Source organism: Grampus griseus (genome assembly GCF_964374135.1).
Source record: "Grampus griseus genome assembly, chromosome: 11".
NCBI lineage: Eukaryota > Metazoa > Chordata > Mammalia > Artiodactyla > Delphinidae > Grampus > Grampus griseus.
This window is the reverse complement of record NC_139005.1, coordinates 36389946-36406827: the sequence shown is the minus strand read 5'-3', so window position 1 is coordinate 36406827 and position 16882 is coordinate 36389946. Positions and strand designations below refer to the sequence as shown.

The 16882-nt window shown below is 38.9% G+C and overlaps 1 protein-coding gene across 3 annotated transcripts in view; it reads right to left on the bottom strand.

Annotated features, from left to right (window-relative positions):
- Window positions 1-16882, bottom strand: part of ANO6 (anoctamin 6) — a 202198-nt gene that overhangs the window by 55501 nt on the left and 129815 nt on the right. For all 3 annotated transcript variants that reach the window (XM_082666609.1, XM_082666610.1, XM_082666611.1), the window contains 2 exons: window positions 14754-14869; window positions 8810-8944 (listed from right to left, as the gene is read on the bottom strand). In XM_082666609.1, the coding sequence (XP_082522735.1) occupies window positions 8810-8944; window positions 14754-14869 (251 nt within the window). The remainder of the gene's footprint in view (window positions 1-8809; window positions 8945-14753; window positions 14870-16882) is intronic.

Genomic DNA, 16882 nt, shown 5'->3' with positions numbered 1-16882 from the left:
AATCAATTCCAGGTGGAAAATAAAAATGCAATAGTACCAACTTATTAAAAAAACAATGAAAATTAAATTTAAAAGACTATCTAGATAACCTTGGGGTAAGGAAAAATTCTACTAATGAGACAAAAAGCTTAAATCATAAAGGAAAATATTAATACACTCAAAATCTTTTAAAAGTAAGAACTTCATTAAAACACCATAAAGAGAGGGAAAAAAGATAGTCACAGACTGGTAGAAGTTTTGCAACATGTAAAAATGACAAAGGACTACTCACAAGAGTATTTTTAAAACTACTACAAATTAGTAAGAAAAAACCAACAAACTAACAACAGGTTACACACTGCTCGCTCTAGGAGAAGCCATGCAGATGGACTCTTACGTGAATGGGACTGGAGTTGCAGAATTAGTTGGCCCTGCAACTAACTCAGTAAAATATAACTGGGCATGAGAAACACTTCTAGAATATCTGAGTAAAGATCTTGGAAAACTTGCTCCTCTATAAAGCAAAGACACTGGCAAAATCTGTCAAAATTAACCTCTGCAGAACTGTGGAAATTAAACAAAGTCTTCCAGCAGTCTGAGGGGTGCTTATTTGAGGAAAAATAGCTGAATCTTTTCCATAAAATTTGGGGAACTTTAACTTGACTTATTGCCATCCCCATAACCTCAGCTTCATGGTGGCCTTTAAAACCAACAGTCTCACAACCAAGGTAGCCTAGCAGCCACTGAAGGGGCAGAAGTGGTTTGAAGTTACCAAAAAACCCATCCCCAGAGAGTTGTCACTATTTGACCTATCTCAAGCTCATGCTGTGCAAATAGCCCTATCCCCAGAGTGTCTGTTGAAAGTAATTAGCAGGAATTATTTAACATTACAATTGCCTGAGGCAGTGACACCAACGGAGACTAACAAGATGCTGACTAGAAAACTTAGAAGGAAAAACTGCGAAATGAGATGTTCTGGGGGTGGGGGTAGGGTTAAAAACCTCCAACAAATTCCCAGAATTGTGGACAGTGCATATGACCAGCAAAGACCTGAGAAAACCTTAATCTCTCAACTCTGGCTGACCTTGAGGTTTCGCATAAGCAAGAAGTAAAGGCTAAGGAAGAGCTGCAAACTGCCTGCTGGAGGGCTGAAGGCATTCTCCAACACACAAACACAGAGCCACTCGGCAAAGGCTCAAAAAAATGATTGGTTCCAAGTATGTAAAGAAATCACTGTCCAATCATTAGCTGACAACTAAGCTTTTGTACACAGATCTCACGGCTATGCACGATAAAGAATACAGACTTTGCAGAATTTGCTCAGGAAAATAACTAAATAAATAGCAGCAGCACAGCAATGACAACAGAAGCAACAACAAACCCTGAGGAGGGGAAAAATCTGGTTTCCAGATCTGCCACAATATTTTAAATGCCCAGTTTTCAACAGAAAATTACAAGATACACAAAGAAACAGAAAAGTTTGGCCGTAACACAGGGTAAAAAAGAGGTCAATAGAAACTCCCTGAGGATGTCCAGACACTGAAATTACTAGACAAAGACATAAATAAGCAATTATACATATGTTAAAGAACTAACAGAGGGCTTCCCTGGTGGCGCAGTGGTTGAGAGGCCGCCTGCCGATGCAGGGGACGCGGGTTTGTGCCCCGGTCCGGGAAGATCCCACATGCCGTGGAGCGGCTAGGCCCGTGAGCCATGGTCGCTGAGCCTGTGCGTCCGGAGCCTGTTGCTCTGCAACGGGAGAGGCCACAACAGTGAGAGGCCCGTGTACCGCAAAAAAAAAAAAAAAAAAAAGAACGAATAGAAACCATGCTTAACAAATTAAAGTATGTGACCATCTCATTGTACAGAGAATATCAATAGATAAAAATTATTTAAAAGACCAATAATGACTAAAATGAAAAATTCACTAGAGAGGTTCCTCTGCAGATATGAACTGGCTGAAGAGAAAGTCAGCTAACTTAAAACTAGGTCTATTGAGATTATCCAGTCTGAGAAACACAAAGAAAAAGGAATGACAAAAAATGAACACAGCCTCAAGAGATGGGTGGGACACCATCAACAATACACATAATAGGAGTGCCAGAAGGAAGGAGGGAAAGAAAGGGGCGGAAACAATATGTGAAGAAATAATGGCTGAAAAACTTCCCAAATTTGATGAAAACCTTAATTTGTACATCCAAGAAGCTCAACAACCTCCAAGTAGTATAAACTTAAGAGATATCCAAACATAGGCACATCAGACTCAGTGTGTCAAAAGACAAGAAAAGAGAATTTTGACAGCAGAAAGAGAAAAGTGACTCAACATGTACTAAGACTCCTCAGTAAGACAAGCAGTTGATTTCTAAACAGAAATCATGAAAGCCAGAAGGGAGTGGGATGATATCACCGAAGTGCTAAAGGAAAAGACTGTCAATCAAGAATTCTATATCCAGCAGAACTATTCTTCAAAAAAGGAAGGACAGTTTAATTAGGTCCCATTTGTTTATTTTTGTTTTTATTTCCATTATTTTGGGAGACAGATCAAAAAAGATATTGCTGCGATTTACGTCAGAGAGTGTTCTGCCTATATTTTCCTCTAGGAGTTTTATAGTGTCTTGTCTCACATTTAGGTCTTTAATCCATTTTATTTTTGTGTATGGTGTTAAAGAATGATCTAATTTCATTTTTTTTTTAACATGTAGCTGTCCAGTTTTCCCAGCACCATTTGTTAAAGAGACTGTCTTTCCACCATTATGTAGTCTTGCCTCCTTTGTCATAGATTAATTGACCACAGGTGTGTGGGTTTATTTCTGGGCTTTCCATCCTGTTCCATTGATCTATATTTCTATTTTTGTGCCAGTACCATAGTGGTTTGATGACTATAGCTTTGTAGTACAGTGTGAAGCCAGGGAGCCTGATTCCTCCAGCTCCATTTTTCTTTCTCAAGATTGCCTTGGCTATTTGGGGTCTTTTGGGCATATATCCAGAGAAAAACATGGTCCAAAAGGATACATGCACCCCAGTGTTCACTGTAGCACTGTTTACGATAGCCAAGACATGGAAGCAACCTAAATGTCCATTGACAGAGGAATGGATGAAGAAGATGTGGGTGCATACACACAATGGAATATTACTCAGCCATTAAAAAGAATGAAATAATGGATTTGCAGCAACATGGATGGACCTAGAGATTGTCATACTAAGTAATTCAGAGAAAGAGAAATGTCGTATGATACCCCTTATATATGGAATCTAAAAAGAAATGATACAAATGAACTTATTTACAAAACAGAAACAGACTCACGGACCTAGAGAAGGAACTTATGGTTACTGGGGGGAAGGGTGAGGGGAAGGGATAGTTAGGGAGTTTGGGGTCGATATATACACACTGCTATATTTAAAATGGATAACCAACAAGGACCTACTGTATAGCACAGGGAACTCTGTTCAACGTTATGTGGCAGCCTGGATGGGAGGGGAGGTTGGGGGAGAATGGATACATGTATATGTATATGTAAGTCTGAGTCGCTTTGCTGTGCACCTGAAACTATCACAACATTGTTAATTGGCTATACTCCAATATAAAATAAAAAGTTTAAAAAAACATGAAGGAGAAATTATTTGAAAGATTTATATTTATATAATAGATTTTTATAATGAAGGAGAATTATCTGAAAGATTCCACTGCTAGCAGACCTGCTCTACAAGAAATACTAAGGAGAGTCCTTCAGGCTTAAATGAAAGGACACTAGGCAGTAAGTCAAACTCAGCTGAAAAACTAAAGAGCAATGGTAGAGGTAACTACATAGGTTAAAGAAAAAGAAGAAAATATAAATACATTTTTGCATGTAATTATTTTCTTCTATCTGATGTAAAAGATAACTGCATAAAACAATACTTATGAAACTGTGTTGATGGGCTTATAAATGTATAAAAATGTAATTTGTTTGATAATAATAGCACAAAGGGGGAGGGGGACAGACCGATACCAAAGCAGAGTTTTTATATGTTACTGAAATTAAGTTGGGATTAATATGAACTAGATTGCTTTAAAACAAGATGTTAATTATAATCTCCAGGGCAACCACTTAGGCAAATACCAAACAAACAAACAAAAAAATAAGAAACAACAAATTAAAATAGAATTAAAATGGTATACTAGAAAATATTTTATACAAAAAATGTAGTAATGGAGGAATGAAAAAAAAGACATAAGACATAGAGAAAATAAATAGAACAATGGAATAGAAAACAAATAGAAAAATGGATGTAATTCCAAGCTTATCAGAAATTACATTAATGTAAGGGAATTAAATATTCCAATCAAAAGACAAAAGGCAGAAATAAATGGAATGGAGAATAGATATGCAACAGAGAAAAATCAACAGTTGGTTCTTTGAAAAGATCAATAGAATTGACAAGTTTTTAGCTAGACTAGCCAAGAAAAGAAAGAGAGAAGATGAAAATTACTAAACTTAGAAATGAAAGGAGGAACATTACTGTTGACCTTACGGAAATAAAGAAGGAATATAAGGGAATAATGTCAATAATTATATGCCAACAAATGGAATAATCTAGATGAAACAGATAAATTCCTAGAAAAACATAAATGACTGAAGTTGACTCAAGAAGAAATAGAAAACCTGAATAGACCTACAGTGAGTTAAGAGACTGAATTAGTAATCAAAGAAATGCCTAAGCCCATGTGGCTTCACTGGTGAATTCTATCAGCCATTGAAAGAAAAATTGATGCCAATGCTTCATGAACTCTCCTAAAAATAAAGAGGTAGAAACATTTCCCAATTCATTCTATGAAAGCAGTATTACACCGATACTGAAACCAGACAAAGGCATCACAAGAAAACTATAGACTACTATCTCTTATGAATATAAATGAAAAAATCTTCAACAAAATATTAACAAATTAAATCCAGTAAATCAAATCAAATCAAGTGGGATGTATCCAGGAATGCAAGGACCATTCAACCGTACAAAAATCAATTCATGTAATATGCCATATTAACAGAATAATGGATTAAAAACTAGGAAGAGAAGAGAATGTCCTCAACTTGATAAAGAACATCTACGAAAAAACCACAGCAAAGATCATCGTTAATGGTGAAAGACTGAATACTTTCCTCCCAAGATCAACACTGTACTAGAGGTTCTAGTCAGGGCAACTAGACAAGGAAAATAAATTAAAAACCTCTAGATTAGAAAGAAATAAGTAAAACTATTTCTATTCCAGATGATATGATATAGTATATTAAAATCCTAAGGAACCCACCAAAAACTGTTAGAATTAAGAAGCCAGTCCATCAAGGTTATAATACACAAATCAGTATATAAAAAGTAATTGTATTTCTATACAACATGAATGAATAATCTAAAAATAAAATGAAGGAAACAATTTCATTTACAATAGCATCAAAAATAATAAAATACTTAGAATAAATTTGAGAAAAGAAGTGTGAAACGTGTATACTGAAAACTATAAAATATTGATAGAAATTAAAGATGACCTAAATAAATGGAAAGCTATTCTGTGTTTATGGATAAGAAGCCTTAATATTGTTAAAATGGCAGTAGTCCTTAAAGTGACCTACAGATTCAATGCAATTCTGGCTTTTTTGTAGAAATGAACAAGCTGATCCTAAAATTAACATGGAAATGCAAGGTACCCAGAATAATCAAAACAATCTCGAAAAACAAAGTTTCCAATTTCAAAACTTACTAAAAAACTATAGCAATCAATATAATCTGGTACTTGCATAAAGGACAGACATATCGATTGATAGAAACGAATTGATAGTCCATAACAAACTCTTATATTTATGGCCAAATATTTTTTGACAAGGGTGCCAAGATAATCCAATGGGGAGAAAATAATCTTTACAAAATGGTGCTGGGACACCTGAATATATACCTGGCAAGAAAGAAAGTTGAACCTTTACCTTATACCATTTACAAAAATGAACTCATAGACCTAAAACTATAAAACTTTTAGAAGATAAACATTGAGAAAGTCTTCATGACTGTGGATTACAAATGCTTTCTAAGACATGACACCAATAGCACAAACAACAAAAGTAAAAAATCAGGTAAACTGCACTTCATTAAAATTAAAAACTTTTGTGTTTCAAAGGACACCATCAAGAAAGTGAAAAGACAATTCACAGAAGGGGAGAAAATATTTGCAATATAAATATTTGATAAGGGGCTTTTATCCAAAATATATGAAGAACACTTAAAACTAGACAATACAAATGACACAATTAAAATGGGCAAAGAATTTGAACAGATGTTTCTCCAAAGAAGATATACAAATGACAAAGTAAGCACATGAAAAGACCCTCAACATCAGTGGGCATTAGGGAAATACAAATCAAAGCCATAATGACCTACCACTTCATACCAACTAGGATGGCTAATATTTATTTGTTTATTTATTTATAACCCAGCAATAACAAGTGTTGATGAGGATGTAGAGAAATCGGAATCCTCATACATAGCTACTGGGAATGTAAAATGGTACAGTCACTTTTAAAAAGATACTTGGCAGTTCCTCAAAATGTTAAATCTACAGTTACCATACATCCCAGCAATTCCATTTTTTGATATATTCTCAAGAGAATTGAAAACATATGTCCACACAAAAACTTGTACATGAATGATCACAGCAGAATTATCCACCATAGCTAAAAAGTGGAAACAACCCAAATGTCGACTGATGGATGGATAAACAATGTTGTTGTGTATCCATATAATGGCATATTATTTGACCACAAAACGGAATGGAGTACTGGTCCATGCTATACCATGGATGCACCGTGAAAACATTATGCTAAGTGAAAGATGACAATCGCAAAACACCACATGCTGCACATACTATACGGTTCCCTTTAGGAAATGTCCAGAATAGGCAAATACGTAGAGACAGAAAGTAGATTAGTAGCTGCCAGGGGCTAAGGGGAAGGGAGGTTAGGGAGTGACTACTAAAGGTACTAAAGGTTCCTTGTGGGGTGATGAAAATGTTCTAAAATTAGATAGTGGTGAGGGTTGTAAAACTCTGTGAATGTAGTTAAAACCACTAATTGTACTCTTTCAAAGGGAGCATTTTATGGTATATGAATTATATCTCAATAAAGCTGTTATTTTAAAGTGTGCATAAGCTTTAAACAGGCCTTTTATAGAAGAGGAAATACCTACAGTATCCTCTGCCTATCCATAGATATTTTCAAAAGCACACAAAATAAATTATATTTTGTAGGGGTACAAGTACATGTGAAAAAGAATATACAGTGTATGCTAAGGAATGAGAAAAATAAAATTTAGCATAGTTGTCATTTCCAAAGTAAGGGGATGCAATTGAGCAAAGCACTTCACAGGTAACAGTTATGTTCTTTTTCTTAAACTGGGTAATGAATCATTACTCCTTACATCTTGAATACATTTTCTATTCTTGTGACTCTGAGTATGTAATAAAATTAACTGTAAATACATATATTTTAAGTATTTTAAAACTATTTAAAAATTAAGTAAATAAAGTCGCAATAGTTTTGAGCACAGGGAGTATATCCTCAAGACTCTATCCCCCCCTCCACACCCTTTTCTGTAAATTAATTTGTGTGAAAGAGTAGGAAACATGTGCTGTGCCTGTTATGGTGATTTTATAAAATAAATTATAATGAGAGCCACCACCATGCAAGAACCGTACAAAAATGCTACTTTTTCACTTTGAAAGTGTATTTTTGAGATACCTTTTTGTGGCTGGAACAATATGCGGAACAATGGAGAAGCCAAGGACAAATTTAGGCAAAAGATATCAACATTCAGCCTTTGGCCCTAAACTCTTTTCCAGTGAAGAGAGGAGAGTACTTCCAAGACCACCTGCAGCTTTCTAGCTAAGAACCATAACGGGCACAAACACTCAGAATCCTCTGTTAACAGAATGGATAATTATGCCTATACATCAGAGCTTCCATGTAAGCTTCCTGCCTCCAGAGCCAGGCTCATATGCCCTGGGCTAGAAAAATGTGGTCATCGGTTTGTCACTGTTGCCCAGAAATTTTGATCTGGCTGTCACACCTGGACAGAGGCCAGATGAACAAGAGAGAATGCCTGGTTCAGTGTTGCATCCCTTCTGGAGGTTGAGATCACCAAAAGCAAAGGATTAATAATACATTTCAGAACAGTGATGGTGAAATTCAGTGTTCTGGCATCCATGTATTTCCCTCTAGACAGCGCAGCTGGTATTTTAATTTCAACATCAAGCACAAACTCATTCTTTACTACTTTTTTCCCCCTAACACTGTTAGGGCTTTCTTCTTTTTTTTTTTTAAAGTAAAACAAACAAAAGAAAGTATCATTTACTTGAGTTTTCAAACATGTATTCCTTAATATATGTTAAGAAGTCATTTCTAAAAACATAAAAACACCAATTTTACCAGTTTTGCCATTGAAACCCTGAAGCAATCAGAGCTGCTCCTGGCCCACATCTGTGGGGCTGAGTGAAGCATTCCTCTGGGAGCCAGAAGTTCAAAGTTGATCCTCCCTCCTGACCTCATTTCTTTTTCAAACAAAGTATTGTCTTAAAATACTGGCGTGTTTCCTAACGGTAATATTCCTGTCAGAGGCTGGGCTGCGTTATCTAAGAAAAATTTTCTTCCATTTCACTTAGTTATTATGCTCAGGACAAAAGGGATGTATCATCTAAAGCCGTAAGTGTTCTGGGATGAGTCTTCTTTTACTAAAACAGTCTAAGTCCCTGAAAATAATTTTATGTCTAATCGACTTTTCAGCACGGTAACAAGGAATAGAGAGAGGTTACCTCCATGTACAGTTATTCTGATTAAAATATCCGTAGAGAAAGCAAGCCACTCCCACAACTGCTGCCAGGAGAAGCATCTGAGTGTAATAGCCCAGCCAGGCAAAATAGATTCCAATCTTCTCTCCATAGTATTTCCTGAAGAAAGACAGAAGTTATTTTCAGAAGAGACATATGAACACTCTGCAGCTTTATCCTAATACTAATTTCTGATCCTAAATAAAGGGGGCTTTAGAATTAAACCTCTGACTCAATTCACCCTTAAAAACATATCCATTTTCATAGCAGGCCCCAAATTCTACTGTGAAACAAGAAGTGTTTTACATATCATGGAAGTACTGATCACGGATTAACCTGCTGAAGAGAAGTAAATTAGAATACAGCAAAGGAGGGGAAAATGCTGAATATGGAGCAGATAGAGAATATTATCATCACTCTTTGTCAAGACTGGCAGATTTGATCAATTCCCCCAGATTGTTCTTAACATGCATGAAACAAACGAACACGAACAATTTGCTCAGTTACCTGTTTTTGCTTTATCTCGGGAACTTCCTCGGAGCAAATGTAATGTAAATCACAAATAATAAGAAAATGCTGATAACAATGAACTAGGAGTGGAATGGCTCTCTGACCAAAATACTTATAAAACTCATGAGAATGGGAGAGGGCAGGACGGATGCGACTGAGGAATCTACTGCCCTGTATTCTCTGTATGTAGCACTTCTATTTTTCCTAAGTTTTAGAGACTCTTCAATGTTTTTAAATTAATCCGGGGTAAATGGAAGAGGCCGGGTGGGCGAGATAAGAAAGGAGGCAGGGCATGAAGCAGGGCCAGATTGTTCCTGAGAGGGAGACAAGTACACACAGGCGGAGACAAAGGGCTTAGGGGTGAGGAGAAAGCAACGAGACACTCGTTGAGGCGACTCTTGCTGATACTTTTCCTCAACGCACTTTTCACTTCTGGCTCAGCAGTGGTTGGTAAAACCTGTAGGTTTACTTGGCTCTGGGGCCTCTATGAGGCTTCTGGCTCAGTTTGGAGCTGGGCTGAGCTCTGCAGGCTTAGCCTGGCGGGGACTCAGCCCTGAGAAACAGCCTGGAGTCCTAGAAGACGTCACACAGGAACATCCCTGGGTTGGACCATCCCTCACAGGGCAGCTGAGAGAAGAGCTCCCTGGTCACAGGCCGCGGTGTGGGTCACATCCATGGGGGAAAACGAGGCGCTGAGGCCGATGTGGAACCAGGAGGCAGGAGGAACACAGTGTGTCCGTTCTCATGCTACTGGGGCTTTGTGGTCCGGCTCACGGATGACAGGTAAATGGCAGGCTCGGGATGGTGTCTGGGAGAGAAAACCCTGGCAGTGGGTTTGACATGTCTTGGGCTCTTTGCTGTCAGGCTTTCTGAATATGTTCTTATCAATCATGTGCCCTGGAAATACCACATTTAAAACTGGAAATCATGTTGGGAGTCGCCTGCTCCAACTACCCAATAGTAAAAATATCCTGCTACATTTGGAGAGCTGGTCAGGCAGTCTTTGCTTGGGTATTTACAGTGACAGGGGCTCATTACTTCCGAAGGTACCCCCGTCACACTGCAGGCAAGAAGGTCAGAAAGAACTTTTAAAATCTTAAACAGAAAGCCTGCCTCCTGGTTCTTGCTGAAAGGCTGGGGAAAATGAGAAGCCCTTCAAATGGGATATTCTCTGATTATTATCTCTCTCTGCCCCAAACATCCCAGTTCTTAACACCAATTTCTAAAACTTCAGCTTTGATTTTTTTAATCAAAGTTATACCTATACATTCATTAAAGAGTCAAACACTTCTATTGATAGAACACTGATTATACAAAGAAGCAGTCCCCAACAACTTCTCCCATGTCCCGGTCAGAAGCAAGCACTTTCGACTCTTACAGCTGATTCCTGGAATATTTACCTCCGTCTCTCTAAATAATATACCTGCAGTGCAGTTTATTGACTTTTCAGTTACATGTATCACCTACTGATGCTCTACTTTGGAAGATGAGGATTAAGCTCTCTCTTTTTTTTTTTTTTTTTTTGCGGTATGCGGGCCTCTCACTGTTGTGGCCTCTCCCATTGCGGGCACGCAGGCTCAGCGGCCATGGCTCACGGGCCCAGCCGCTCCGCGGCATGTGAGATCTTCCCAGACCGGGGCACGAACCCGTGTCCCCTGCATCGGCAGGCGGACTCTCAACCACTGCGCCACCAGGGAAGCCCTAAGCTCTCTTTCAATCCCCGTCTCATCTACACACCCACACCTCCACTCCTCCATCCTCTCGACATAGTTACGATATAATTTTGATTAGAGCAATATCCTTGCTTTATAAATAGTAAGACTCTGTAAAGACTGCTCACAGCTGCATCAAGTCATCTGCTATGCTTACTTTTTCTCTCCTGCCCAATATTTTGTTTTCTCTGGAATTAATAATTGTCTTGCTGGTTCATTGCTTAGTTTTCTGTGTACTTATCAACGATTCAACCCCAGACTTTCCTTAATGTGTAACTTTCTCACTACTTTCTAACACACGAGGTAGCCTATCAATTTCATGTCCTTGACTCAATCTCTTCAGAGGTCCTGCCACCTGGATTAATGACTTGCTAGTCCTGCCACAGAGCTGTCACCTGGGATCGCCCTGTCCCTCTCTCGGGTTGGGAATCCCCATTTACTGAATCCACGTCTTTTTCTTGGTGGAGTACCTCCTCCATTACTTTGCACGTTTAAATTGTGAAAATTCCTCACACCTAATCAACAGTTTGGCCATAACTGCATTCGGACCATGAGTTAAAAAAAGCACCTTCCTCAGAAATATGAAATTCTTGCTCTCTTTTCTTGTAGGTGGCAGTGTTGTTGTTGAGAAATTCAGTGCTATTATGAGTCCTGCTCCTTCATATGAAACCTGTTTTTCTTTCTGGAGGCTCGTAGGATCTTCTGTCTGTCTGCAGTATTTTGAGAGGTCACGCTGCAGTGGCTTGATGGCTCCCTGTTCATTCTCCAGGCTGGGCTCTGACTACTCTGTCCATCCAGAGACTCAGGGCGCTCAGTTCTTCAATACAGTTCTACAGGTACTTGTCATGAAATATTTATCTGATTTCCTCCTTACATTTTGTCTGTCCTTATTTTTAGCATTCCTATTATTTGTCCATTGCACATCCTGGACTGATTTTTAAATTTTTCTCTTTTCCCCCATTTTCCCGCTGTTCCTTTATATTTTTGCTCTACGTTCTGCACAATTACTTCAACTTCATTTTTTAACACGGCTGTTGGGTTTTTTTCTGTTCTGTTCATTTTTAATTCCTAAGAGCTGCATTTTATTCTCAGAATAATCCTTTCTTTCTTTCTCTTTTTTAAAATAGAATCCTGTCCTTGTACTGTGGATACCACATCTTAGCACTCAGAGAGAGTGCTGAGGGAAACTCTGCTTTTTTTTTCCGGGGCAAAGTCTGTTTCCTCCAGGTTGTTCTTTCTGGTTTGTTTGGTTTGCTGTTTGGGAAAGAGTCCATTTTCCCTCTGCTAACCCCTGGGAACCAGCGATGAAGGTTTAACAGCCTGAGCGCTCAAGGGGTTACTAATGGGAAGCAACAAAGGGAACATGTGGACCAGGGACAGGGAATAGTTAAATGTATTTTAGCAAAAGATACTTAAAATCATGGGGATATTGTTTTCTTTACAGAATCCCTGCTCCCAAACAAAAACCCATAAAGAATGATTAAAAAGCCATCAAACCTAACACCCTGCCATCACATGCTATAGGTTTAACATAAAACGAAAATAATGGAAGGGAACCCTCATATAAATATCAACTTCAAATACTGACATGTGTACAAACATCCTCTTTCAAAATTTTATTCTACAGGATAACTCGAGTTAATGAGACACAGTGCCTCTTCATAATTCCGATCCAGCTAATAAATGAAGGAAGAAATTAGAGTATGACCAAATGAAATACGCAATGTTCATTAATGGCTGCTATCGTCACGAGAGAGACAAATGGACACTATGTACCTTTTGACAGAAGTACAAAACCCACACAAGTATTCTTGCACAAAGTCGAACCTCAATCAGATCAAACTTTTAGATGAGGATCAAATGACTTAACTAAAGCAAATACATAGGACAGAGAAACAAGTCTAACACCACAGGGGAGAATGAAATCAGCCAAATAGAGAATAGAGAAGCCCCTCAACAACTGCAAAGAAAACAAAAAGGAAACAGGAAAATTATAGATTAGAAGCCACTTGAGAGATATATTAGTTGCAACGTCTGGACCTTGTTTGGATCCTGATTACAACCAGAAAACTGTTAAAAAAAACACATATTTTTGTGATAATCAGGAAAACATGAATACTGATTATTTCATGACTTTAAACAAAAGGAGTACTCTGGTTGTATTTAAGAGACCTTGTCATTTTACTAACGAAATGTTACACTATTTGGAATCTTCTTCAAAATGACCCAGTAGGAGGTAGAGATAAACAAGAAATAACAGTGACTAGGAGTTTATAATGTTTGGAGCTGGGTGACAGACATAGTAGGCAGACTTGCTGTACTATTCTCTCTGCTTTTGTATATGTTTGAAATTTCCCTTAATAAAATGTAAAACAAAACGAAAATTCTTCAATGTTTTAAAACTCTCACTTTTAAGGTTAAGAGGCTTTCCCCAAGTTCAGGTGGACGGGCACTGAGATTTCATAGAAAGAACAGGCACCTGGCTCCAGGGCCACCAGGGGCTACCTTGACCCTCCTCTTCTCCTCACCCTCCACACCCAACCCATAACCATGTCCTGTCAACCTGAATCCCCAAACGCTTCTACACCTGCTCCCACGATCTCTCATCTGGCTCATGCTACTAGCCTCCTACCGGCTCGCCCTGCTTCCTGTGCCCCCTGTAACCCAACCTCTACACTATCTTTGCAAAATGTAAGCGAGATAAAATTACTTGAATGCTTAAAATATTACAACAGCTTCTCACTGCACTTGTCTACACTCCTTTACATGTTCCTGATACCCTTCTAACCTTGTGCCTCATCTTTCCCTTTCTCCTTAGCAATGGTTTTCACAATTTCCTCAAACTTGCCAAGTGTTTTTGTGCCTCGGGGCCACTGTACCAGCTGCCTCTCTTCCTAGAATGACTTTTTCCAGATCCTCAAAGTACTGGCTCCTTTTCAGTAGACAAATCTCAGCTCACATGCCACCTACTCAAAGATAACTTTCTAGATTCACTTCACTCCACCCCTCCCCATCTTATCACTGTGTTATTTTCTTCATTTCAATCAGAAATTTTGTTCACTTATCTGCTTATTTTTGTTTAGTTGTTCTTGATCTCTCTCTCTCCAGTAGCCTTGCCCAAACAACATAAGCTTCTGGAAAGTAGCCAACATTGGTGCTTTCAGAACACACATGCTGAACTAGACATTAAATTCATATGCTGACGGAAATGGTACCTAACAGCAGATACAGGAAAGCAGTGAAAATTGGTATCTCTTATCATACAATTTAAGCTAAATCTAATATTTACTCCTGTTTAATGAAGAATTTGGTGGGTATTTGGTCCCAGTTCCTCAGAGGTAACCTCAAATGCCTTGGAATTTCCCAAGATAGGAATGACTTTGTTATTCATGGTGGACCCTAGATGGTCTGTGCCAATGAGATGACTCAGGATGGAGACTGGCCATGCCAGAAAGACCAACCATGTGATTGGAGCCATGTGATACTGCAGGACCAACAGGAGAAGAAGGGGCTGGAGACTGAGCCATGTGGGCAATGACTCAATCAATCATGCCTAGGTAATGAAGCCTCAATAAAAACTCTGGGCAATGAAGCTCAGGGCTGCAGGTGAACTCCACTGGTTAGCAGTACTCTTGGACGACTGCCACATTTAGAAGCCACGAGGGGAACCCTGAGCCCTTCTCATTGGAGTGCTCGCTACAACTCACCTGATAAGATCCAAGGGCTGCTTTTTGTACATGCTTCGAGGATGAGCCCATTCCCTGTACAGAAGGTAGCGTTCATTGGGGCAGCTGAGGTCCTCTGACGGACTGCTGAAGTTGCACTGGGAAGCAGAAGCAAACAAATGAGCATCACAATCACCACGTGTTCAGGTGTTCTGTTGATTAAATGTGGTACTAACACTTCACAGTCATTTGTAAATAAGGGGTCTTTATTTGCTGGAAGGGATGAAAATACCATGTAATTTTTAGTAATTCTCAACCAGGGGTGATACTTACCCCTGGAGGACCATTTGCAAATGTGGGTGGAAAGGAATGCTTGGTTGTTAGAATTCCGGGGACCACCACCGGTATTTGGTGAGAGCCTTGAAGATGCTTAATGTCCTGTAAATGGGCCAGTCCTAAACAGTGAAAAACTGGGCTGCTTAAGGGCCCAAACTGCTACACTGGAGGAAGACCTGAGAGTCCAGCCCCTTCTTGGACACCTGGGGAAACCAGGGCCTTGGCTGGTTAGTGGCAGGGTCAATTCTAAAACCCAGGCTTTTTGCCCCGCAATTCAGCAGTTATTCTGTGACCACACATAGAATATAAACAACAAAAAAGCCTGACATGATGTTATACATTTAGCTTGTTCAAGAAACCAAACTTCCTGCTTCTGCTTAAATTCAACCTGACTCACTTTCCTTCCACCTGTACTAGAACCAGAAACACCTGCTCCACCACTTTCTAGTTGGATGACCTTGTGAGAGTAATTTAGCCTTTCCATTCATCAATTTCCTCATCAATAAAATGGGGATCATAATAACAGCCACCTCATAGAGCTGTTAGGATCAATTAATCCATGTCAATGTTACAATACTCCCTGGCATATAATAAGTACTATATATCTGTCAGCTATTTTCATAATTACTGACAGATGTTATTATCAACCAGAAAAGTATTAGTATTAAAGCCTTAACATGGGTCCTGACCTCCTCTTACTTCCTTTCCAAACACCACACAAGATCATTCCTTAGCCTGGACATGGGACTAGTGCAGTTACAAGAGGCTTTAGGGGAAAAGAACTGGGGTAGATGTCAACTGAATATTACAGAACCTTGGCATCCCATATTAATAATCATGATGGCTATTTGCAAGTGTCCCCAAAGTTCATGCATGCTCTCATTGTTAATTTTGCTCGGGCACAAATATAAAGCATATGGACTGTAGGGCTGGACTGCTGTGTTGGGTGTCTTAGCCAGGAAGCTCAGCTTCTGCTTCTCCACCCAGCTCCCTGTTCTCTATTTATGCATGTGTATGAAGAAGCTATTTATTGTCCTAGTTTTATTATCTTATACAGTACATTTCAATATTGTCTTTATCTACAAATACATGAATTACACAGTAGCAATTATCAGTCTCAGTCTTTGCTTTTTTGGTCTTAGAGATTCAGATAAATTGACAGCGAATGTAACAGAGTAACAGTGCAATATAATATAGTATTTTATTTCAATGACAGAATTTATTTTAAAAGCTTAGATATAATATCCTTGCATTTATGGAATCATTAAGGGTCTAAAGCAGTCACATTTTAAAATTTTCATTTCATGAGTGATGTTACCAGCTAGAGAAGTGCTCCTGAATTTGAGGAGTTGCTGTCATCTCAGTACATAGTCCTTAAAAAATGTCAACACTCTGCTGTATCGCCATCGTGACAAGAACCCTGACAAGACGCTTGTTTAAAAGCCCTGTGATATTCCAGGGCACAGTTTCAAAATGGTATTTCAGTGGGGAAAAAGCCTGTATTACAGAAAATGACAAATGAAATGGTCTAACATGTATTTTTCTTACAAAGAACCAATACTTTTCTGGTTGATAATAATATCTGTCAGTAATTATGAAAATAGCTGACAGATAAATAGTACTTATTATATGCCAGGAACTGTTCTAACATTGACATGGATTAATTGACCCTCATAACCAGGGGTATCCAACCCCTGAGCCACGGACTGGTATCAGTCCATGGCCTGTTAGGAACCTGGCCGCACAGCAGGAGGTGAATGGCTGGCAGGTGAGCGAGCCAAGCTTCATCTGTATTTACAGCCACTCCCCATCGCTCGCATTACCGCCTGAGCTCC